Here is a 26,272-nt window from a genome sequence, read left to right on the forward strand (position 1 = left end):
TGATATCTACAAGAGCAAGAACACGACTAAATTTGATATTCTTACCTATATATCCAATTAGATACAGCCATTCAGGAATCTATTATTATTGAATCCATTGAGATAAAAGTGGTTAATTGCTATCAATTCACTTAAGAATTTACAAAAACAAAAAATAACATTACAGTATAAGGTAGCTGGAAAATGTCCTTGACTGCCATAAAATAGCATAGCATTCAGCCGTAAAAATGGATGCTTGGTCAGGTAATCTAACACTTGGTGTACAGTTTGGAAAACATATCCCAAATCGAACGCCAACACTGGACTTGGATCTTTCAGTGAAAACTAAAAGAGAGTCCTTATGGCATTCCTAGTGCTCCAGATAAGTAAGTGACCCTCATTATCTCTTTGGATGTTTTTCGTTTTGAATCTGAGAAACATTTACAGAAATCTATTGAGGGTATATACCATGAAGGTACTTTAAAGTATTCTACAAGTAAAATTTCACCTTTGGGGATCTCCAAGATTGGCCAGGGGACCAGCCGCCCGTTGAGATATTACCGCTAGTGAGTTATGAGGTCCTTTGACTGGCCAGACAGTACTACATTGGATCTTTCTCTCTGGCTACGGTTCTTTCCCTTTGCCTACACAGACACCGAATAGTCTGGCATATTCTTTACAGATTCTCTTCTGTCCTCATACACCTGACAACACTGACATTACCAAACAATTCTTCTTCTCCCAAGGGGTTAACTACTGCACTGTAATTGTTCAGTGGCTACTTTCCTCTTGGTAAGGGTAGAAGAGACTCTTTAGCTATGGTAAGCAGCTCTTCTAGGAGGAGGACACTCCAAAATCAAACCATTGTTCTCTAGTCTTGGGTAGTGCCATAGCCTCTGTAACATGGTCTCCCACTATCTTGGGTTAGAGTTCTCTTGCTTGAGAGTACACTCGGGCACACTGTTCTATCTAGTTTCTATTCCTCTTGTTTTGTTAAAGTTTTTATAGTTTATATAGGAAATATTTATTTCAATGTTTTTACTGTTCTTAAAAGATTTTATTTTACCTTTTTTCCTTTCCTCACTGGGCTATTTTCCCTGTTGGGGCCCCTGGCCTTATAGCATCCGGCTTTTCCAACTAGGGTTGTAGCTTAGCATTTAATAATAATAATAATAATAATAATAATAATAATAATAATAATAAGGTTCTTGAAGCTCTATATCCTAAAAGTTTCAGGCATCTAAGGTGATTATCATAAAAATTAATTACATTAAAAAGTTTCATATTTGAATGACTGGCAGCTTCTGAATTCTAAACCAGTACTGAACCATCCATGAAGCTCCAAAGGCATTTTACAAAGCATCTACTAAAAGACTAGATAAAAGAGATGACTTAAAAGCTCTACTGACTAGTCTTATTCAGCATTATGTACAAAGTCTAATAGTGCTAGCGCTGTTTTTGTTGCTGAGAAATATATTCACATCCATATGCAACTTTAGAGGCAATTAATACTTTGTAAATGTGTCTGTGTTCCAGTATCCTATACAGCAAGCTCCTTTTCTTCAATAAAAGAAAAAATTAGATCGACTCCGGAGTCAGGAATAATATTTCCCCACATGGGACGTTTCCTGTTAAAATCTTACCTACCAGGGACTGTGATAAGCTGATCTGTCAAAGGTTCATGGGAAGCAGGGAGGATGGAGGCTGCTGCTTTGAGGATTTCCTGCAGGACAGCCTCATGAGACAACCCTGGCGCAACTGGTTTGTGTGACCTGCCCCTGAGCTGGGGCACATATCTGCTGGTGAGGAGCCCGAAGAGCATGAAACTGGTTCACACGTGAACCACCTAGTGAAGAGACCGGCGATTTTTCATGTATGAAATAGCACGATGGATCACTGCTCACCAAGAATGTGTCTCACAAGCTACGTGATGCGATAGTTTGCATTCACCTGTGATTGAGAGACATAGTAGGTTGGTTTGCGAGTGCGCCCAAGTGTTGCGCTCGCTAACCTATCTGGCGAGCTATCAGAGGTCACTGCGCATGCTGGAGACTACGGGAGTCTAATGAGACCCCAGCGGTGAGGTTAGGTGCACTCTGGGTTGCAGGATGATCGTAAGAATCGTCTGTGAGTTCCTTGGAGCTAAAGTGTGCTGGCACTTTTGAGTAGCCTGAGGTGGTTGGCTTCCAGGAGAGGACAACTTCTCATGCTTGTGAGGGCTGAAAAACTCAGAAGGGGTAGGGAGACCAAAGTCTTCATCGTGTTAGCGAGGAACTCTGCTAAGAAGGATTCTCAGGTGGGCGAGGATCCGCAGAGGTCAAAGGTCTGAAGGGCACAAGATCGTACTGGAGGGATTCCCTCCTGTCGACTAGAGAAGGGGAAATGCTGAAGTCAACCCCCGCAAGAGCGGAAATCCTCTCTTGTTGCGCACCTCTGGCTAACATCTCCAACAGCCAGTCCTTAAAGAGTGGGCTCAAGAGTCCTAAGGACAGCCACAGCAGATGCAAAGCATCTTGCGATACAGTTTCCCCTCAGGATGCAACTTCCTCAGTCTCACTTGGGGAGGAGGAATAAGCAGCCCGACCAGATGGTTGACCAAGAGTTCAACGGATATGACTTACTCAACCGTTCGCTGGAGGAGAATGATGGAGAAGAGTCTGCGACGACAAAACCCTCTTTTACTTCCTCCTCCTGCTATACTTCTCCCACTGGGAGGATAGCCAGTCCCTACACTCTCAGCAAGGGGAAAACTTTCTGCAGAAGTGTCCTCAGCACGAAAAAGAAAGTTTTAAAATTTGGGAAGCCAGTTGAGAACATGGAAGGAGACGTCGTCTTCGACCACAGTCGAGATCAAAGTGAAGGTACGAGTGAGCAAGGGGACGGTGCTTCTCTTCGCTACAACTGGTAACAACCATGACGGTTGTTGACACCTTGTTAAAAGTTTGCAAAGCTGTATGCCAGCTTGAGCTAATTTCTTTTCTTATGTAAAGAATGTAAGGTTTGTATTTTCTGTTGGAACAAATAGCTTCCCACTCAGGCATGCAGCAGGTTTATCATGAGGAGTATTAAAAAATACAATACAGAGCAGAAGCTTTCAAGTCCAAAAACAAGACAAGATAAAAAATGTTGCTATAAGGTAGGATACTTCACCTATACGCAACGTTATCTAAGATTTATCCCGAGATGTTCTTGACTTAGGATCACTTTTAAGAAAATGTGGGAAAGCCATCACCAACTGCAACAACCACAATTTACTACTGATTTTCTGTGGGTAGCCTAAGCCACATCTCAAGATGTTCTATAGTAGTTTATTAATCTTTACCCTTGGTCAAACCCTAATAAACATCAAAACCTGCATTCCTCCCTAAACCGACCTAGTATGCCGTGTCTTTACTTATCAGGGCTCCCCACCCGTCCACTTATCTCAACTGACATGGTACGATGTATTCGGTGCTATTATAGTATGCTATCTACCGCCGATTTTGCTATCTACCACCCCTTTCTGACTATAGTATGATACCTACCATCAGTCCCTAAGGATACTGTCTACTTGCTAGTCCGCCTCTAATATGGAGGATCAATACCGACTTGATAACCTAACCTAGCCTAACCTAACCTACAAACTGCTTATAATTATGCACCCATGTTGTCCTGCCAATAAATATTATTAAACTATCATTAAAGTCCAATGAGGATAACATACTGGTGGTAAGTAATGCGTTTGATAATCCTCATCAAACAGGAGGATTAACGTTGACGGTAGATAACATACTTTGTGGTAGATACCATACTATAGTAGAAATTCGACGGTAGATAGCATACTATAATAGCACCATGTATTCTTACTCATCATAAATTGGAAGATTACTGAATGGAACATAGGTAAAAATACAGTATACTGTTCCCATTCAGGTATAGCTTTTCCATCTGCCTTTCCCAGAGATTACACTACTAAGAACGTGGCATCCATGACCGGTTCAAGTGAGGATTTGGATACCAATAAGCAAGGACACGATATCCGGTTAGATTCGGGACGAACGTGAAGCTTCGATATTTACCGGTAACAGTAGTGGTTAAAATTTACCGTAGTTTTTCATTGGCTAAAAAATAATTTCCCAAACCATGTTTTCTAAAAACATCGAAAGTCTTTGATGTATGCATACCCAATGCCAAACTCCAAGAAAATTTTGTAGTAGACGTACCCGTGTAATTCTGAACTGCAGTATAGGTACATAGCTGCTAAATGTATACTGTACAATAGAACTACAGTATTCACCTTAAAACCTTATTTTCTACGGTGACTAAGGATATAACGGACATATGTACTAACCTAACATACACCTACCTAAGCCAGCAACTATGTGGGTAAGAAGATAGTATAAATAAAAATATCCAAAAAGACTTTAGCAATGGATTTCTTAGAAAATACTTACCTCCTAACTTATTAGCAATGGATTTCTTTGAAAATACTTACATCCTAACTTATTAGAAGGTTGGGGGTGTATGCATGATAGCGGCCACCTGCATGTATGATTACGGCTAACTCAGAATACGGCAGTGTAAGGGGGTCGTAGAGGGGCGCTAGGCGGCCCCCCCCTTCCCAGGGGTTAGTTAAGTATTGTAGGTAAGAACATGGCTTGTAGGTTAGATTAGGGGGGAAAGTTGAGGTCAGTTGATGTCCATTTTTAATCCACAAGGGAGGAACTGGCCGCTGACATACAAAGGCTCTGAAGGCTGGGTTACTTGTATTAGATTCTTAATTCAAAGTAACCTAACTTGGTACTTCCCTATTAACTCATTAGAAGGCTGGGTTACCATTATTATATTCTTAATTCAAAGTACTCTAAGTTATTAAGATAGCTTTGTTCCTTAATCCCAATATCTGTAGGAAACCCCAATGTCGCGTTAACCCACAGAAAATTCATGAGCCGGTCAATGTTACCTAACGATACTTGCCCTAGCGTAGGCTAAAAGCTAGTCGGGGTTAATAACTTCCGGTACCCAGACACTTACTTTGGAAAGGTTTCTGTCAAATCCTCTAGACTCGCTCATGATTTTCATTACTTGCTGAAGAAATTTCTTCGAACCATTTGCTACTGCCATTGTTACAGGTTAACTCTGCAATCTCTCGAGGGTTAAATGGTGTTCACGAAATGTGACGTCACAGTCGTCAGGAGAGAGAGAGAGAGAGAGAGAGAGAGAGAGAGAGAGAGAGAGAGAGAGAGAGAGAGAGAGAAATTACTCTGGGTCATCCGACCATAAGGATTCTGCTATTATTTCTTTATATCACAACCACATTCATAATGTCATAGTCAATAATGCCTTTCCTAATTAATATATATATATATATATATATATATATATATATATATATATATATATATATATATATATATATATATATATATATATATATATATATATATATATATATACATATATATATATATATATATAGATAGATAGATAGATAGATAGATAGATAGTCTAAACAGCACGAATTTACCAAAGAATAAACAATCTTTGAAACGATGCAAGAAACTTACAATTCCTGACGACGTTCGATAATAAAAGTGTTCCTCATTAATGTTTAATTTACGCTACGTTATATATCAATGAGACATACAGTGATAGGTTATATGATAATCATCTTGTGTAATATACTCACAAATACTGTAACTACCGTGGTTGGGGAGCCGTTGCATAAACCACCAGGTTCCTAATTGGCCACTCTATCACTCTGATGACGAATGTCTCAATCTTTAAATCGGATTATTATTATTATTATTATTACTACTTGCTAAGCTATAACCTTAGTTGGAAAAGCAAGATGCTATAAGTCTAGGGGCCCCAACAGGGAAAATAGCCCAGTGAGGAAAGGAAACAAGGAAAAATATTTTAAGAACAATGACATTTAAATAAATATTTCCTATATGAACTATATAAACTTTAACAAAACAAGAGGAAGAGAAACGAGATAGAATAGTGTGCCCGAGTGTACCCTCAAGCAAGAGAACTCTATCCCAAGACAGTGGAAGACCATGGTACAGAGGTTATGGCACTACCCAAGACTAGAGAACAATGGTTTGATTTTGGAGTGTCCTTCTCCAAGAAGAGCTGCTTACCATAGCTAAAGTGTCTCTTCTACACCTTGCTATCGTCAGTTTTGGCAACAGATTGTGGTCAGTTTGCACTTTTTTAAATTCTTTCAAAGGCATTGCCCTACTTACAAATGCTATCAGATCCCTGCTAGGGGTTTTGCAACTTATCTACACTAGTGTCGTTTCATTAACTGTCCTCATTTTGGGCACGAAAATGTTTAGTATCTTCATCTTTGCAAAGGTCACACAAATCATCTGAATATTTCCCTCAAAAAGTTTGCTTTTAAATTGAGCCTATTTAATCTTGTCTCCATTATAAGCAGTCATATCTGTACTGACTCCGATTATTAGGGTTGCGTTATCCTGATCAATTTCTCGAATATAAGGCTGTGAGTCATCTCCTATAAATTTTATTTTTGACATTACTTTCTTCTTTTCTTCAAAAGTTTCTTCTATTCTCTTCCATAATTCTTTCCTTGATTTCTTTTCTCAGGGACCCATTCCCCATCCAACTTCTTATTTCTTCAACTTCCATTCCATATTTACTACAGATTTCTTCTATGCTGTTGCTCCAGCCCTTTCCATAAGGGTTCAACTGATCTTCAATTATCTCTCTTACTAGTCTTTCTTTATCTGAGTTTGTAATGGAAGAGCATTAATTTTTATATTCTATTCTGCAAGACACTGGCCATATTCCTGTTTCTGCAAGGATGTCCCAATATGGAGTAATTGCAGGTTGTTCATGTGTTCCTTATTATCATATATCGAAGGTTTTCCAGATCTTTCATATCTTTATCCCTTATTTCACTCCAGGTATCTACATTAGCAAATATTATTGGTACTACTACTGTTTCATATATTTTCCTTCTCACTTCCAATGGTATTTTTCCAACTTTTCTCACATCTCCATATTTTCGTACTTCTTGGGTCATATTCGCGACCCTCTGGCTTTTTCATTTTTTATTCATTTATATATATATATATATATATATATATATATATATATATATATATATATATATATATATATATTGGCTGATACTCTATTCTTTCTTTCCTTTCCTGTGTACCACCCACCTATATACTTATATCATTTAACTAAACTTACTATTCCATTCTTCACTTTTGTTAGAAAAAAAAACTGCCGAACAAAACCCTTACTACTATGAAAAGCGTCAAAACAAAACATGCTAGACTTGAAAGAAAATTACAGAAACGGGATTGAAAAGGATAGGCTGTGTGTGTTGAGTAGCCAGGCAAATAATACAATAGAGCATGTGTTTAGTTATAAAGAATTAAGTTCCCAAGCCGTGGCAAAAAAATTAACGAAGTTAGAATGACCCACCATAGAAGTTGCCCGATATATATGACGTTATGGAAATCAGTAGTGAAAGCATAAAAGCTACACTGACTGTCTAGGCGGTATTTGATGAATATTGAACTCCTGCAAATCAGATGGTGAGAACCGACAGAAAGAACACTTGAATAGCCTCGAAATGTGTAATAAGATAAGTTAAGGAACCCGAAAACTACATAAAACTGTTAAAGATAACAAAGATATGGCCAGAACGATAAAAAAAAAACATTACAAGAGGATTTTCAAAATTAGGGAGGACGTCAAGTAACATTAATCGAGGTTACGGATAATCAGGGTACTGTGGGAAACCTAAATACGATGGTAAGAAAATTAACAGAGCTAAATGAAAGAATGATAGATGGGAATAAGAGAGAAGCAACTTGGGACTTGGGTAATGATGATGGACAAGAGCCTAAGAAAAGTGATGATACTCAGAATGAGGAAGGGAAAGAATGAGAAAAGAAAGATAGAAATATACAAAATATAGTAGACACTAAACGAAGAGGGCATAGATTTTACCATATGGGAGTGAAACAACATGCCAGTCGAATTGGATAAAGAATCTTATGGAGGGAAAACAGTATAAAACGACCGTGAGAGCCAAAGATGTATCATCAAGGGAGTTTAGGAACAAGTGTAAATTTATTTCGGAGAAAATATTGTCCCCGTATAGTAAAGGAGACTTTAAGCGTTCTACGGTCAGCAATAAATACCTGGAGAACTATCTAATAGCAACAGCAGTTTCTATAACGACATAAAATAAAACAAAATGTCGAAAACATAAAAATAAAAAAGGCGATTTTTAGAGTAAAGGGTCGACGAGTTATGTCCAAACTCATGACCGAAGGTCAAATAACATGGGCTCAATTATGCCAAATGATTAGAATGGTAAATCCAGAGATATGTAAGGGCCATATAAAGCAGAAATATCACAGATTAATTATTTTCATACGTAGGAACAACACCTAAAAAAAAAAAAGGGGGGGGGGCATAGCATAAAAACCGGAATACGTATGAGGATTGCAAAATTTATTATGTAAATGTAAGTGTTTTGAATAAAAAGATGTATGGAAGACCTAGTGAACACAATGAAGCCCACAATTATATGTCTGACTGAAACGCATTTAGGGAAAGAATGAAATGTAGTGACTGGATTGTATAAAACTTTCGAGAATAACAGAAACACAGGAAGGGGGGAGTACTGACAGTGATTAAAGAACTGGAAAGTGTAATAATTGAAGTGGAATAGAAAGAATAAGACCTATGACGCACTCAGGATAAAATTGGACAATGATCGCAGAATTGAATACAAGCTACTCTTACTAACGTTTAAGATACAGAATCAAAATATCTAAAGGAATGCCCGAACAAACTAGAACTAGAAACAAATGTTAACATAAGACACATGAGTGACAAACATAGGCTATCTGAACCAAGAACAAATAGTAAATTTGGTGAAAGGGCTTTTAGCTACTGTGCGCCTAGACATTATAATAAACTGCTAACTGAAATGAAGGACCTAAAGGGAGCAATTGAATTTAAGAAGAAACTAAAGACATTACTTTTCACAAGATCGTATGATTTGGAAGATGCTACAATCAAAGAATTGTATAAGTTATAATGAAAATGTTTCGTTAGATGATTGATATGGACCCACCCGAGAAGTAGTTCACTCGACTTCAGTGGAGGGTTGGATTTAAACCCAAAACAAGTAAAACAAGTAAAGTAAAGTATAATGATGCTCTACAAGAAGGTAAGCTGATCAAGTAGTACAATGGAGGAAATTTATAAAGTAATGCAAGAGTCCAGAACGCCGATAAAATTGGAGAAAAAAATTATTAATGGAGGGAGTTGAAGATGAAATAGTGGGAAATAACATAGAAGTTTCAGTATTAAGTATTCTCAATGCACATGAAAAACGTAGCGGAAAATGGACAAGAAATGAAAATGGAAAACTTTCAATTATAGACTATGGAATAATTAGAAAAAGAGGTTAAGGGAGTAGTTAAAACGGTCCACATGGATGAAGAAATAGTAGTAACATCCTACAGAATAACAAATAGGATTACATACACAGATCACAACACCATGGTAATTGAAATGGACTTGGTGAACCAGAAATCCGCAGAAAAAAAGCCAGAGAAGAATTATCGACTTAAAAGAAATAGATTTAAAGAAGAGACTGAAGCTGCAGGACTGTAGAAAATCATTAAATGCAGGGTGGCACTAAAAGAGTATAAAATATAGCAAGCAAATGTTGATGGGATAAACGAGAAATGCCGTAGGAAAGTCACCTATATAAAGTCGTTTATAAAGTTAAACTAAAAACAAAAAGAATAAGAACATTAATGAAGAAAACGAAAATAATTTAGAAAACACACTACTTAAAGTTCAAGAAAACAGATGGGTAAATACTTAATTAAAGAAAATGCAAAGAAAGTTATGTAAACAGAAAATTTGGTAAAAAGAAATGGTGATGTCAATGGACCAGTATTCTGGGATTTCAAAAAAATGATGAATGAACATACGACGTGTACTATGATCGTTATCAGAAATAAAAATGGAGCAACAACAGAAAATATTGGGGATATTTCAAGCGATTAATGGGGGGGGGGGTAAATTAGAAATGGGTAAAGTAATGAACAAAACTAAAAAAGAAGTAGATGTCGTTATATTATCCTTGAAAAATAAGAATACAAAGAGACAAGAAATGAACAATAAAATGATGAAAAAACGTGGACCAAGGCATGAAGAATAGCACGAGAGAAATTATAAATGAAATAGAAGAGAGACAAATGGGATGAACTAGAAATATCATCAGTGAGAAAGTCTTAAAATAACAGATTGGGTATAGACAAAAGAAGATGACTTTATTACGAACACAGTTAGTAAGAAACTAAGATTGAATGAAAATTAAGGAAGAAACTAATGACAAGATTGGCAGATTTCAGTGTCGTGGGCAGAGGAAAGATCAACATCAGATTATCACACTGGATGCAGTTAGTTCTAGATTATAATTATTTGGAGACTGAAGTAAACAGTAAAATGTTTCGACACACTGTGCCTGGAACACTGTATTAAAGGATTTGGTAAGATGGTGGGGAAAAATATTTAAATTGAACAAGAAAGCTAAAGCTATAATTAATAGTCCTGTTGGATATACAGAAGAAATTAGTGTAGAAGGAAATTCAAGACAGGGAACAATTTAGGGAACCAAGATTTTACTTTTGACTGTTGTTTGTGGTTATAGAAAAAAGCTCAATTCCAGAAATAAGTATTAGCTTAGAAGTTTTGCATCTATCTACTAGGTGCTAGAGTGCCCGCAAACTTATTTTGCAGAATGAGCATTTAAGAACCACGAACCAACAATGCCAAATCTCCTACTGTTACTACGTCCCTACTTTTTAATTTCTTACACCATGTACTATATTTTTGCTTTCATTTCACTTATGCTACGACTATGGTTTCCCTTCTCTAAGCACCATCCTCCTAAATATTTACATTCCTTTACTGTTTCCATCCTTCCATTTCTAACTACTCCATTAACATTTCTAACTCCTTCTGTTTTGTGTCTTATTACTAACACTGCTGACTTAGGCCTAAGTGAATTGGTGCTAAAAGTAAATTTCTTTAGTATTTCCAAAGTGTGGCAGTTACTTTTGGCTTTTCTACTCTGTATGTTTTGTTACCAAGGAACATTATATCATGAACACAAATCAGGGCTTCTGTTCTAAGGTTTCTGATCGTAGCAAATCATCTAAAGGGTAAACCCACATAAAGGACTCTGAAGTTTGTATCAAACAGGTAAAATAATAAGTAAAGCCAAATTCTCCGTGTAGCCTCATACATCAACAGACACCTGGCCTTCAAAAACATACAATACCATTTTGTATGTTTCACAAAGAGATGATTTTCCCGTCTCCTATTTATTAATGTTTTTTTTTAATCTCTTTAACTTAGCATAAGATAAGAACGTGAAAAATGACCCACCATAAATTCCAGTCCCCTGCAATTTGTTGATCATTTATTAGAGGTCAGAATAAGAAAAAAAAATTGACAGCTGTGAGCGACTACTACCTAAGGGAATAGGTGGGGGGGGGGGGTAATTTTATCTAAACTTGGGATAATCATAAATGAACAAATTTTATACCATCACGTGATGGTAATTTTAAAAAGATTTATTACTGTACATTTTTCGTTGACAAATACGGAAATTACCGATTATAATTAATATAGAAATTTTAGTTTTAGCAGTCTTCATTGAAATAATTCTTCTGATAAAAAATTATTAAAACATACGATAATTAAATAAAAATAATCGAATTAAATCATCTTTACTTTTTTCAGAGAGAGAGAGAGAGAGAGAGAGAGAGAGAGAGAGAGAGAGAGAGAGAGAGAGATGTAACAGTAATGCATATTTATACTTGTCCTCAACATTACTGTATACAGTATATTGCATGTCAAATATTACTTAAACATAATGTATATATGGATTCTTTTAATCATCTCTATTATTGTATTAGAATTACATGTACTATTCAAAGGGTTTATCACTGAATAGTTTACATGTGTTAGCTACTAAAGTTGGTCTGTTCTGCTTTGTGTAAGTTGTTTGAAATCGTGGGCATAATTATCGCAAAAAAGCGAATAGGAAATTTTCTATTTAAAAGGATATGTGGTTCTCTGCATCGCAAATGATAGAACCCAAGAATATCGAGGGCCAACTGTATTGCTTATTTGCTATCCATGCCAGGTATATCATTCATTGCTTTGAAGAAACCTGGGACTTCTCTATGTACATCACAATCCCCTGATCTTGACAAATCGAGAGCAGTCTGTCCCGATCATAAAGCTAGGACTGATTCTGCTAGCATCAGCCAGTCATCCAGATGCCAAATCAATCATATCGCATTGACATGAGACCAAGTTGAAACCAACATACATACTCAAGTAAATACCTGAGGGGCTGTGGACAGTCCAAGGCAGAGAACTTTGAACTGAAAAATGCTGCTTCCTAAGACAAACCATCGTAACTTCCTGGAAGAACGATCTATGGGAATCTGAAAGCAAGTGTTCCTGGCCTGACCATGTCTGACCTGAATCAAGTCTGGTGGATAGACTGGTTCCCAGATGACAGGTCTTTTACAGTTCTCCATCACTCCTGAGACTTTCACCAGAAACAAGATGGCTGAAGAAGCCCAGAAACCCAAATGAGATTACTTCATAAGCCCTTTTTAAGAGTATAGTCTGTACCTGCAAGCTTAGGGCGAGCTATTTTTCCAATCTTTGGGGATATGCTGACCGAGTCCTAGAAGCTACAGTAGAATGAGGGGAGGTGGGGCTGGTGAACGGGAGACAGTAAACGAACTGAAGAATGTCCACTGCTCTGACTCATGAAACTGCTACCTACACATTTCTGCTACTTATTTCCTGACTGGTGATGGTTGAATGAGGGAATTGCTGGCCACAGCAAGAGCAAGGGCTTCATTTGCCTTATAGGTTGTCAAGGACCAAGTTTGTGGTCTATGCAATACTGCTCAGTGGAGAAGTAAGTCCTCGTTGGACATCCTCCACTCCTTGGCCGAATGCTCTACTCGTTCCAAAGGAAACAAGGCTGCTACAAAGATTTAGTACCTCCCCTTGGTCTAATTTCTTAGCAAACTTAAGAGTCCACCACGTTTCGCTTATTTAGAACCTAGTTGGCCCATAGATTTCATTCAGTACTCCAACCAAGATGCAGCTTACAGGGTTAACACCATTATGACTTCCACTTCAGAGGTTTCCTAAGCCATGAATGTAATATGTTGAGCTGCCAGTCCTTCAGCTGTCATTGAAGGGGTGAGGATAGTGACAGCTTGATCCAGAGATGGTTGAGAATCCTGCATTACATAATAATGCTTCTGCATTGCAAAGGATGACGGCAAGATCTCAGAAGACTGGTCTGTCTTCAGGTAATCCTTACAATCAGATACTTGAATAGACTTTATTGAATGCTTCCTTGGCAAGCTCAGACCAAGTTAGTTCAAGACGTCTGAATCCCTGCAGTGTACAATACAACCAGTCTATAGCCACTCTACTGCCTTTAATTTGGGAGGTGGGGCTTCTCCAAGTCTACCGACTCCAAATCAATGCTAGAACCTGTAAGAATGAAAATTCCAATTCTGTCTCATTCCTGTTAGACGCTTGAGGTAGTGCCGACTTCGGAGAGTCACTGCCTTGGAAAGGTTCACCTCTGTCTGGAGAGGATTCAAACTGTTCAACTTCCTCCTGTGCAGATAAAGCATCCAGCCCGTGTCTAGGGGGGTTGGAAGTTAGAAAAAATTCTTATTTATCAGCAGAAAAACCATGTATTCTGGGCAAAACCTTGTTCTTTGCTGTCACAGAGTGATGGTCTCGGCGAGCTAGCAATCGGCGATTGATGATCAGCGATTGGCAACCTGGTGATCGGTGATTGGTCAGCTGGCGAATGGCAAGCTGGCGATCGGCGAGCTGACAATCGGCGAGCTGACGAACGGCTATCAACGAGCAGGAGATCAGTGATCGGCAAGCTGTAGATCAACGATCGGCGAAAGATGAGCATGCAATCGGCAAGTTGGCAATCAGCAAACAATGAGTTGGCGATCGGCGATTAGAGAGAAGCCAGCGAGCAGGTCGGGAATCCAGAGATTCGATGAGCAATGGCAAGCACCAAGCAGCAGTTCCATGTCAAGAGGTTGGAGAGGAGCGTTGGACAAGCGATTGATTGACTGACTGATTTGAGGTTTTCTGGCTAACAGCGAGTCTGAGGTGAGTCCGGTGAGACAGGTGAGCGGGTGAACGGTAAGACTGACGAGGCTTGTCAGGCTGATGATTTCTTGGCAAAGGCGATAGCTGAGGAGTGGGCGAATGGCAAGGCCCTTGACGACCCTCTGAAGGATATCGTTCTGCAGATGTGGACAATGATCTAAACAAATGTTTCTTTGCCGAAGGCGAAAGAACGTGTCTGAAGCAACTTGGAGGACCATGAACTCAGCAAGCTCGCCAATGACAATGATAATCCTCCGCAGGGAAGACTGCTCAGCAAGAAGATCTCTATGGAGACCTGTCTATGGGTGATTTCTCTCGTGAACAAGAGAGGTGATCACCCGCAGGAGAGACTTGCCTCCGTCTTTGCTCCACCCCCAAGAATGGGGGGAGCATAGTCTTTAGCAAAGAAACTGTAACAGCCGATGAGATGTAGCTGTTGGCAATTCTCCCTGCAGGCGGGAAGGCTGCTACAGAGATGATGAAGGGAAGTTTTCCCTTGGATGGGAGAAAAGCCCAACACCTGGGGAGGATAACTCTCCCTTGGAAGGGAAAGTAGTCCAACCCCTGGGAGCAGACCTCCGGGCAGTGCTCTTTGCTTCCTATCAACAAGCATTGTTCAAGTTGAAGGTCTGCATTGAGTGCTACCTGAGAAAATGTAGCCGGACCTAGTTCCCTGAAGTTAAGGTGCTGGTCAGGAGCAGTCTAAGGAGAAAAAAAAACAGGAAAAGTGACAGCACAGGGCATTCCACAGGAACAAACAGCACTGCTCTTCTGAGTTAGCCGTCTAGCCGAACGAAGAATTACGGCATCGCTAACAAAGTCAGGCTGATGATATCATGGCAACGGCGATTGCTGAGGAGTGGGCGAACAGCGAGGTCCTTGACAATCCTCCGGAGAGGATCGTTCAGCAGATGTCAACCACAAACAAAAAAGAAGTCTCTTTGCCAAAGGCGAAAGAGAACGTCTGAGGCGACAAGGAGGATCTTGAACTCAGCGAGCTTGCTGATGACGAGGACGATCCTCCGCAGGGAAGACTGCTCAGCAGGAAGATATCTGTAAGGTCTCCGAAGAGGTGTCTCTATGGTTGGTCTCTCTCGTGAACGAGTGATAATCCCCGCAGGAAAGACTTGCCTCAGACTTTACTCCGGCCCCGACGGAGGGGGTGGAGCCTAGTCTTTGGCAAACAAACTGCAACAGCTGTTGAGATGTAGCTGTTAGCAATTCTCCCCGCAGACAGGAAGGTTGCTGGAGAAATGATGAAGAGAAGCTCTCCCTTGGAAGGGAGAAAAGCCCTACAACTGAAGAGGATAACTCTCCCTCAGAAGGGAAAGTAGTCCAACCCCTGGAGGCGGACCTCCAGGCAGCACAGTTTGCTTCCCATCAACAAGCATTGTTCAAGTTGGTCTGCATAGAACAATACCTGACAAAACATAGCACAAGCTAGTTCCTCGAAGTTAGAGTGCTGATCAGGAGCTGTCACAGCAGCAGGAGGACAGGTAAGTGACAGCGAAGGGAAAGCAGATTCCACATTAACGAATGCCACTGCTCTTCTCGACGAGCAAAAGAGAGTGGCAGCGTAAAAACTGTAGCAAAACAAGTCACAATTAATTAATTCAGCCGACAAAACAAGCTACTAGGAAGAACCACTCAACCGTTCGATGGGAAGGGCGTTCCCTGAGGAGGAGCAGACCAGCTATGGTCATGCGCACCCTCCGCCACAAGGAAGACTGTAGGGGCATCGTCCCATGAAGGAGAGCGGTGTCGAAGCAGAAAAGCTAAATTACACTCATACCTTTCCTCACGAAAGAATCTGCTTACGAAATTTTCAAGCTGCAAATGATACAAATAGTTGTACAGTACTACATTGTGGTTATACTGTAGCTTTATCATAAGATTTGATGTGGTGTTCTGTGGGGTTTGGAACGAATAAGTTAATTTACATGTAAAATGTGACTCGCAACACAAAAGAGTCACGTCACAGAAAGCCACTCCAGAACGAATTGTGAGGCATTACTGTAAACAGTTATTCCAACTTAATTAACAATGAAAACCATTCGGAATTGCAACCTAACAAGTGAAAGGGAAAGGTGTTCCCCCGCAGAGGATCTGCCAGCAGCCCACGTAAAGCGACCAGCGTTGTCAGTGAGAAAGAGCAAGACCCAAGTCATGCTCTGTGAAAGCCGCATGCAGATTCCTTCTAAGAACACGTAAGGGGGAAGGCGACATTACCAACTGAACGGAGTAGTATCCAAAAAGCGACAACTCCCCTGCGGCAGCAGCCAAACCACTCGGAGGGCCCCCAACCTACAAGTTGTCCATTGTTAAAGGGGGGAGATCACAAGCAAAGGTTCCCCGCCCTTGAGAACCTGTCCCACTATGCTGTTACACAAACAGCAACATTCACTATAAAGAAAAGCTTAAAATATATATAAAAACATTAAGAATGTTTTCATAAACAGGTGTACTGCTTATAAAAGAAAACATAAGATGAAGAAAAAATAAGTCAAATGGCCAGAAAGTTGGAGAGTCAAAAGTAAAATGAGGTTCACAGCCCAGGTGCATGAATGAGATTGGTAGTTATGGCTCGTCTTTCAGCTTTGCCAAAAGTAATACCATCATAAATACCATTATTCTGTATTTTAGTTATGGAACAATTGAAGGTTACGACTGTATTCTTCTTAGGTGAAATATGCCTGATGGTCTTTTCTTTCCATTCTAAATACAGTAGTGACTATGTTAATGCACAAACCAAATTGATCATTTTGTTTTAAAGATTATCCAACTAACTGCAGTTTTGGAATTCAACCATCGTGCTAAAAACCCCTTTAGTCATGGTTTACATAGTGAAGATGTGTGATATGTCCTAAGAAACCATGTTAGTTGACGTGCGTATTGGAGATTTTGGAGCCCTTTTAGTTCGTTGTGTCAGACAGGATGTAAAATTTAAAGTTATGACTCATAAAACACACTTTAAAAAGGAAAAAACCATAAGAACACCCCCAAACTCCAGGTTTTCCCCCTAACCTAATCTAGGACCCATATACTTACATACTGGGGGGCCATGGCGCAATTCTCCCTCAGACTGCCATATCCTTACATACTGGGGGGGTCATGGCGCAATTCTCCCTCAGACTGCCATATCCTTACATACTGGGGGGGTCATGGCACAATTCTCCCTCAGACTGCCATATCCTTACATACTGGGGGGGTCATGGCGCAATTCTCCCTCAGACTGCCATTTCCTTACATACTGGGGGGGTCATGGCGCAATTCTCCCTCAGACTGCCATATCCTTACATACTGGGGGGTCATGGCGCAATTCTCCCTCAGACTGCCATATCCTTACATACTGGGGGGGTCATGGCGCAATTCTCCCTCAGACTGCCATATCCTTACATACTGGGGGGGGTCATGGCGCAATTCTCCCTCAGACTGCCATATCCTTACATACTGGGGGGTCATGGCGCAATTCTCCCTCAGACTGCCATATCCTTAACGTACCCTAAGACAATGTCTCAACCACATGTTTGCTTCCCATCCGGCTTCACTCCTGACAAGTAACACCAATTCACATTTCTCGAATCTTAAAACTACCTTCATATCACCAGATTTCACACCAAGATGAACAAATTCCCTATTAATAAAATAGACTTGACAGTAAGAAAGTTTACACCTGTCCCAATGGATAATTTTCACCCCTATATGTGTGATATTTGCATCCTTCCCAAAATCCAAAATCATAGTTCGGATGTGGTATATTTTCAAGTTCAGTAATCGTACTTCAATTTTATATTATGGGTTCACAGGGATTACAGTGGAACTCTCAATAAAGTAAATAGGTTTCTTTATGACATTCAGTTCTTCCTATAAGTGTGAAGCCCTAACTGTAACAACCTTAATTTGTTGGAAAGACAGACATCATGGGATTGTAAAGTGTGTACCAATTTTGAAAACCAAGTAAAGAAGATGGTGTAATTACATTGTAAGTGATGAAAAAGGGTAAATGTATGATACTTTAATTTCTAACCAAATACATGAACCATATATTTTTCCTACTTGATAACTTTAGTTTTATGCATTTCTGACAATGATTATAGGGGGGGCAAACCACCCTTTTGTGAGTTTTGGACCACCTTATATAAAGATAATTAGGTGCTACTTTGGCGTGAGGTCTACCGCCATACGTAGCCTACCCATGTGAAACCTGAGGTCTACCGCGTGACCTGTCGCTCCGCTTTCCCAGCTCATATAAAAGAATACCGCCATATGTAGCCTACCCACGTGAAACCTGAGGTCTACCTAACCTAACCTTTTGCTGGAAGGTGATGAGAAAAAATTCCAATGATCTCTTTGTGTTATTCTTAGATGTACGAAGTGTGTATCGCTAGAATAAATTATGTAAATTCATGATAACATTTTTCATTTTATCTTACTTTCTCATCTATTTCAGTCTTTCCTAGGATATGTTTAAATTCATTGTTTATCATTAAAATAAATGTATGGAAATGTGTGATGTCGATGAGGGAGGGATTAAACAACGGTAGCCGTCATCGTTACAGCTCACGGGGGGTAGACCTCACGCTAAAGTGCTAACAGGAGGTAGATCTCACACTAAAGTGCGGTAGACCTCACGCTAAAGTAGCACCGATAATTATGGGGGAACTTTGTGGGAAACATGATATTTTAATTATAAAATAAATTTTTGAATATACTTACCCGGTGAATATATAATAGCTGCAACTCTGTTGCTCGACAGACACATACAATAAAAACTCGCCAGCGATCGCTATACAGGTTGCGGGTGTGCCCACCAGCGCCAACTGTCGGCCAGATACCACTCTCGATGTAAACAAAGACTCAATTTCTTCTCATCCCACTGCGTCTCTATTGGGGAGGAAGGGAGGGTCGTTTAATTTATATATTCACCGGGTAAGTATATTCAAAAATTTATTTTATAATTAAAATATCATTTTTAAATATTTAACTTAGCCGGTGAATATATAATAGCTGATTCACACCCAAGGAGGTGGGTAGAGACCAGAGTTAAATATGTTTACATCGTATAAGCTAAGAGTTTTTTATTTCATTTTGGCAGTTATCAATATAACAAAACCAAAATAAATAGGTACCTGGTAAGGAAGTCGACTTAGACGATTACTCTGCCTTGTAAGTACGTCTTCCTTACGGAGCCCAGCGATCCTCTTAGGATGCTGACAGACCCCCAGGAGCTGAAGTATTAAGGGCTGCAACCAATACAACAGGACCTCATCAAACCCCTAATCTGGGCGCTCTCAAGAAATGACTTTGACCACCCGCCAAATCAACCAGGATGCGAAAGGCTTCTTAGCCTTCCGGACAACCTATAAAAACAACATTAAAACATTTCAAGAGACAGATTAAAAGGGTATGGAATTAGGGAATTGTAGTGGTTGAGCCCTCACCCACTACTGCACTCGCTGCTACGAATGGTCCCAGTGTGTAGCAGTTCTCGTAAAGAGACTGGAAATCTTTCAAGTAAAATGACGCGAACACTGACTTGCTTCTCCAATAGGTTGAGTCCATGATACTTTGCAGAGATCTATTTTGCTTAAAGGCCATGGAAGTTGCTACAGCTCTAACTTCGTGCGTCTTAACCTTAAGCAAAGATCGGTCTTCCTCACTCAAGTGTGAATGAGCTTCTCGTATTAACAATCTGATAAAATATGACAAAGCATTCTTTGACATAGGCAAGGATGGTTTCTTAACCGAACACCATAACGTTTCAGATTGGCCTTGTAAAGGTTTAGTACGAGCTAAGTAGAACTTAAGAGCTCTAACAGGGCATAAGACTCTTTCTAGTTCATTGCCTACGATCTCCGATAAGCTAGGAATATCGAAAGATTTAGGCCAAGGACGAGAAGGTAGCTCATTTTTGGCTAGGAAACCAAGTTGCAGAGAACAAGTAGCTTTTTCTGACCCGATGTTCTTGCTGAAGGCATGAAGCTCACTGACTCTTTTAGCCGAGGCTAAGCATACCAGGAAAAGAGTCTTAAGAGTGAGATCTTTCAGGGAGGCTGACTGTAAAGGCTCAAACCTGTCTGACATGAGGAATCTTAGGACCACGTCTAAATTCCACCCAGGAGTAGCCAAACGACGCTCCTTAGAGGTCTCGAAAGACTTAAGGAGGTCTTGCAGATCTTTATTGTTGGAAAGATCTAAGCCTCTATGCCGGAAGACCGAGGCCAACATGCTTCTGTAGCCCTTGATAGTAGGAGCTGAAAGGGATCGTACTTTTCTCAGGTATAAGAGAAAATCAGCTATTTGGGCTACAGAGGTACTGGTCGAGGATACGGAAACTGACTTGCACCAGTCTCGGAAGACTTCCCACTTCGATTGGTAGACTCTAATGGTAGACGCTCTTCTTGCTCTAGCAATCGCACTGGCTGCCTCCTTCGAAAAGCCTCTAGCTCTCGAGAGTCTTTCGATAGTCTGAAGGCAGTCAGACGAAGAGCGTGGAGGCTTAGGTGTACCTTCTTTACGTGTGGTTGACGTAGAAGGTCTACTCTTAGAGGAAGACTTCTGGGAACGTCTACTAGCCATCGAAGTACCTCGGTGAACCATTCTCTCGCGGGCCAGAGGGGAGCAACTAACATCAACCTTGTCCCTTCGTGAGAGGCGAATTTCTGCAGTACTGTACCTTGTTGACAATCTTGAATGGTGGGAATGCGTAAAGATCTAGATGTGACCAATCTAGGAGGAAGGCATCTATATGTATTGCTGCTGGGTCCGGGACTGGAGAGCAATAGATTGGAAGCCTCTTGGTCAGCGAGGTTGCAAAGAGATCTATGGTGGGTTGACCCCAAGTCGTCCAAAGTCTCTTGCACACATCCTTGTGGAGGGTCCATTCGGTTGGAATTACTTGACCTTTCCGACTGAGACAATCTGCTAGGACGTTCAAGTCGCCCTGGATGAACCTCGTTACTAGGGAGATGCCTCGATCTTTTGACCAGATGAGCAGGTCCCTTGCGATCTCGTACAAAGTCAGTGAGTGGGTACCTCCCTGTTTGGAAATGTACGCCAAGGCCGTGGTGTTGTCCGAGTTTACCTCCACCACCTTGCCTTGAAGGAGATTCTCGAAGCTTATCAAGGCCAGATGAACCGCCAAAAGCTCCTTGCTGTTGATATGCATGCTCCTCTGACTCGAGTTCCACAGACCTGAGCATTCCCGACCGTCCAGCGTCGCGCCCCAGCCCAAGTCCGATGCGTCCGAGAAGAGAACGTGGTTGGGTATCTGAACTGCCAGAGGAAGACCCTCTCGTAGGCTGATATTGTCCTTCCACCAAGTCAGACAAGACTTTATCTTTTCGGAAATCGGGATCGAGACCGCCTCTAGCGTCTTGTCCTTTTTCCAGTGAAAAGCCAGATGGAATTGAAGAGGACGGAGGTGTAGCCTTCCTAGCGAGACAAATTGCTCCAGGGATGATAGCGTCCCTACCAGACTCATCCACAGCCTGACTGAGCAGCGTTCTCTCTTCAGCATCTTCTGGATGGAGAGCAGGGCTTGATCTATTCTGGGGGCCGACGGAAAAGCCCGAACAACTTGACTGTGAATCTCCATCCCTAAATACAGAATAGTTTGGGATGGGACCAGCTGTGACTTTTCCAAATTGACTAGGAGTCCCAATTCCTTGGTCAGATCTAGAGTCCAATTGAGATCCTTCAGACAGCGATGACTGGAAGAGGCTCTGAGAAGCCAGCCGTCCAAGTACAGGGAGGCTCTGATCTCCGATAGCTCGAAACTGGTACCCCACATTCCTGTAAACAAACCTCAGAAACGGTTGGGAATCTGGGTGTATAGGAATGTGGAAGTATGCCTCCTGAAGGTCGAGAGAGACCATCCAGTCGCCTTCCGTAAATGCTGTCAAGACAGCCTGGTAGACTTCATCGTGAAGTTTGTCTTGACAATGAATACATTGAGCGCACTTGCCTCTTACGTACTCCTGCAGTGAACATGGCTGCCAAATCATGGAGCCATCCCTGAGGGACTTGTCCCTGCAGAGAACGTTGCTGTCAGATCATTGGAGCCATCCCTGAAAGCCTTGTTTATGCATGACATAATTGTACAGCAAAACTTCAAAGGCTCGAAAACAGCTGTGAAGTTGACCTGTAAAATCTAGGAGCGTCTCCTGGCCAGGCGCCAGGGAGAGTCTACGAGATTTGAGACGTCTATCTGGGCAGAGGCAGGAACTCCCAAGCCGAGAACTTCTCTCGTGTCATATCAGACTCTCGCTCTATAAGCCAGTTTAAAAGAAGGGAAAGCAAAGGCTGTATCCCCCAAACTCCTCCTGGTGATAAACCAGTCGCCTAGCAAACGTAAAGCTCTCTAGGAGAGCGAGAGAGCACTAGCTTATAAAACAACGGCTTCGAAGTAGCTAGGCCTAGTGTAAGCTCTGACGTTTAGACGAACGAGGAGCAGCAGTTACAAAAAGATCCGGACAAAGATCCTTAAAAATCAGCATGATTTATTTAAAGTCCATAGAGGGCTAAGCAGCTTTAGGCTCCTCTCCGTCTGACAGAGTCCTCAAGGGAATATCAGTAGGAGGGGGAACAGCAACTTCCTCATCTAAAGGAACCTTGTCCGATAATAGCTGAGTCTCAAGCAAGGGAGAGACCTACCGTGGTGGCAATGCTTTACAAGCAGAGTCCACACGCACTGGTGCATTAGTAGCGGACCAGGACGCAACGTCATGTAACTGCTTGACAGTCTGTGAACTGTCAACAACAACAGGTGCGAGAGACCAGGACGCAACGTCATGTAACTGCTTGACAGTCTGTGAACTGTCAACAACAACAGGTGCGAGAGACCAGGACGCAACGTCATGTAACTGCTTGACAGTCTGTGAACTGTCAACAACAACAGGTGCGTGAGGACGCACAGCGTCCACTCGAGACTGCTTTGACCGCCTAGACTGAGCAGTCAAAACAACTCTAGAATGCGGAGGTTGACGCACAGCGTCAAAACAAGTCAACTCCGATTGTTAGCGAACGTCCTGAACGTCAACAGGAGCATCAGCAAGTGGCCTAACGTCCAAATGTGGCTGAGAATCCACACGAGACCGCATCGAGTGTGGTTCTAAACAACCTGACTGACGTGACTTAGCTACGCCAACGTCAACAGGACGCACAAAGGAACGTTAGGTTGGCTGAAAGCCAGGATCTCGATGAGATAAACGGCTAGGCTCAACGGACTAATCGGCAGAATAGTCTTCCATAAGGGAGGCAAGCTTATTCTGCATGTCTTGCCGTACAACCCATTTAGGATCAACGGAAAAGGTTGCGGTAAGAGACGAGGGTAACGTCTGTGACCGCAAAACCTTGCCAACAAAAAGACTCTCGGAGTCTGTGTTACGCTTTTGTTAGGCGGCGAGCAGTCTTCCGATGACTGCATAGGGTCAGAGCTGTCCTAATGGCTACAACCAGGACGCTGGACCTGTCCTGAAAGGACTGACTTTCGCTTAAGGGCCTCGAAACCTTGTTTCAGGTTTCTTATGCGAAAAGCCTTCGGATGACGAGGAGAAAAATGTCTCTCTCGCCTTATGGTAGGGGTGATCTTGGTAAGATACACCCGATACCATAGAGGGAACGTCTGTTCGCTGATCAAGGCCTCTCGAACCCATAAGTCGTACGACATTACTTCTCCCCTGGGCTTGGGAGCTTGCAAGAGGTCCCGGACTAGGCGAACGACAGGCACGAACAGACGAACCCTCGGTCGCAACACTGATAACACTTTGCGCAATATCACTTTATCACTACGATTTTCTGTTTAGCACTTATTTCACTGAAATCGAAACTTTTACTGATTTCTACCTGAAGCACGCAATTCTAACCTCATCAAAAGGTAGTAATAGCGAAATCAGTCGTATAATGCAAGCACATTAATACCAGCAAAAAACAGTAAACATATTTTAAGATAAAAAATTCAGTGGATGGGGAAGAGACTAAACACTAGTTCATTCAAAACTACGTTTTCAATCTCTCACCGTACAGTGCCTGGGGACGAGAATAAAAAACTAAAAACGTTTTATCCTTACTCCCCGTACAGAGACTAGGGACGAGAGTAACTCGAGAACAACGTTACCCGCTTGAACGGAACGTTTTCTCCCCTCTCTCTCCCTCCGTCTCTATCTCTCTCTCTCTCTCTCTTGATTACGCACCTAAGAGAAGAGCCCACTTTAGTTTCGTCAAAAAAACATGTTATTTGACCAAAGGAAAAAAACTGAAAGGTTTTTCAATTAAAAAGTTCCTTTAAAATATAATTTAAAACATTTAAGCTTTGAAAGAAGAATGAACAAAACGTCAGAATCGATTTACTCTTTCTGCAAAGTGAAACCGTGATACTCTCTCTCTCTATCGTAACGATAGAGCGCAAACTGCGTAGCATAAATAAACTAAACGTTAGTTCATCTTTGAAACAGTACGAAGACTATTCAAAGAAAATCTTTCATAAAATATCTATTAAAAAATATTCATTTAAAAAGTTTTAAATCATTAGCCCTTTAAAAGCTATTTACGATATAACGGGCTCAACGTTGTTTAACTTCAGTTTCCAAGTTAGGACCGCCTACTCTCAGGAAGGTCGCATATAAACAAATCATTAAAATTTATTTTTATGTTTATTATAAATGGAAAGTTAATCGAAGAGGCCTAATAAAGGCGGTGAGATATAAAATATATAGAGGAAAATCTATAATTAATTTATAACGTGATAAGATAATTGCTAAAAGCCTAAACACACTTCCGTCTAAGGGAAGGGTCGGCCATTTAAAAGTCAAAGAAAGTCCATACTCTCTTTGTCATCAAAAATTAAATCTATCCAAAAACGAGTTCAAGGATTTATTTGAAGAAAAACACCTGTACCGAAAAGCCTTCGGATGACGTGCGAAAGCTCAAACCAAATTAAAGTACTTCACCAAATATGATGGGAAAAACTCCAGGTTCAACAGCGAGTAAAAGTACGTCTTGTCGACACGTCGACAGAGAAGAAATTGAAGGTTTTGTTTACATCCGAGAGTGGTATCTGGCCGACAGTTGGCGCTGGTGGGCACACCAGCAACATGCATAGCGATCGCTCGCGAGTTTTTTATGTATGTGTCTGTCGAGCAACAGAGTTGCAGCTATTATATATTCACCGGCTAAGTTAAATATTTAAAAATTAACATTATACCACTGCTCCTCTGATCTAGCAAGCAACACATGGATGAGCTGCATCTGCAAGCCTAATCGGTCATTATATGGGGGATATTTCCTAACTTTCACATGAGCAATAGCTATACACTGAATGGAGAGGGCTTTCATCATGATCAATTGCCAACATTGATGAAATTATGCTAGATTTTGATATAGATTGTACCTCTCTCTTGGAAACTTCTTTACGTGATGGAGGTGAAGCTGAAACTGAAGGGGAGGGTACGGGTGGACAAAAATTGTTTTTTGTAAAACAACATCCGGGAACTAGTGCATAGATATTTGGAAACTCACAATTGGTTAATGCAACACATGTGCAATAACTCCCCATCAGTCTCCCAAATGTAAAAAGTAGAGTTAAGAGTGAGAAATATATTTTATATTTTAATAGACCGATACATAAGCTATTATGCCCCACCGCATTTTAAAGAGAAAATGCCAAACTAGCCAGCAGTCATCCATTTCTTATGGAGAATTCCAATTTCGCTAGTAATATAAGTATCATTCATTAACATGAAATAAAAGGAACTTCCTCAATCTTCTATATCCAATTTTTTATTCTACTTACAGTAAGTGCTGTGGTTAATGAAAATATGACCCAGGCGGAGGATTGACCCACAATCTCTGGAAAAACTGACCCAGAGTGGTTTGGAGGACTGACCCACAATGTTTACTTATACTATAAAGCATTTATTATTAAAGTTGTTTGATTAAATATAACAACATATGGATTCCATATAACATTAACACTTAAATGTTGTAATAAAAACTTTTACAAGTCATTGGTAAATCTTATATATTTGCAGGTAAAACATTGGATAGGGGT

At 40.8% G+C, this 26,272-nt stretch overlaps 1 protein-coding gene across 2 annotated transcripts in view; it reads right to left on the reverse strand.

Annotated features, from left to right (window-relative positions):
* Nucleotides 1-26,272, reverse strand: part of LOC137630387 (acyl-coenzyme A thioesterase 13-like) — a 41,646-nt gene that overhangs the window by 14,242 nt on the left and 1,132 nt on the right. Inside the window, exon 1 of one of the 2 annotated variants that reach the window (XM_068361835.1) lies at nt 4,993-5,157. The exons of the other annotated variant lie outside the window; for it this stretch is intronic. Within the exon in view, the coding sequence (XP_068217936.1) occupies nt 4,993-5,082 (90 nt within the window). The 5' untranslated portion in view covers nt 5,083-5,157. Of the gene's footprint in view, nt 1-4,992; nt 5,158-26,272 lie in introns of those variants that run through there. 2 annotated transcript variants of the gene reach the window in all.

Source organism: Palaemon carinicauda, chromosome 38 (assembly GCF_036898095.1).
Source record: "Palaemon carinicauda isolate YSFRI2023 chromosome 38, ASM3689809v2, whole genome shotgun sequence".
In the NCBI taxonomy this organism is placed as follows: domain Eukaryota; kingdom Metazoa; phylum Arthropoda; class Malacostraca; order Decapoda; family Palaemonidae; genus Palaemon; species Palaemon carinicauda.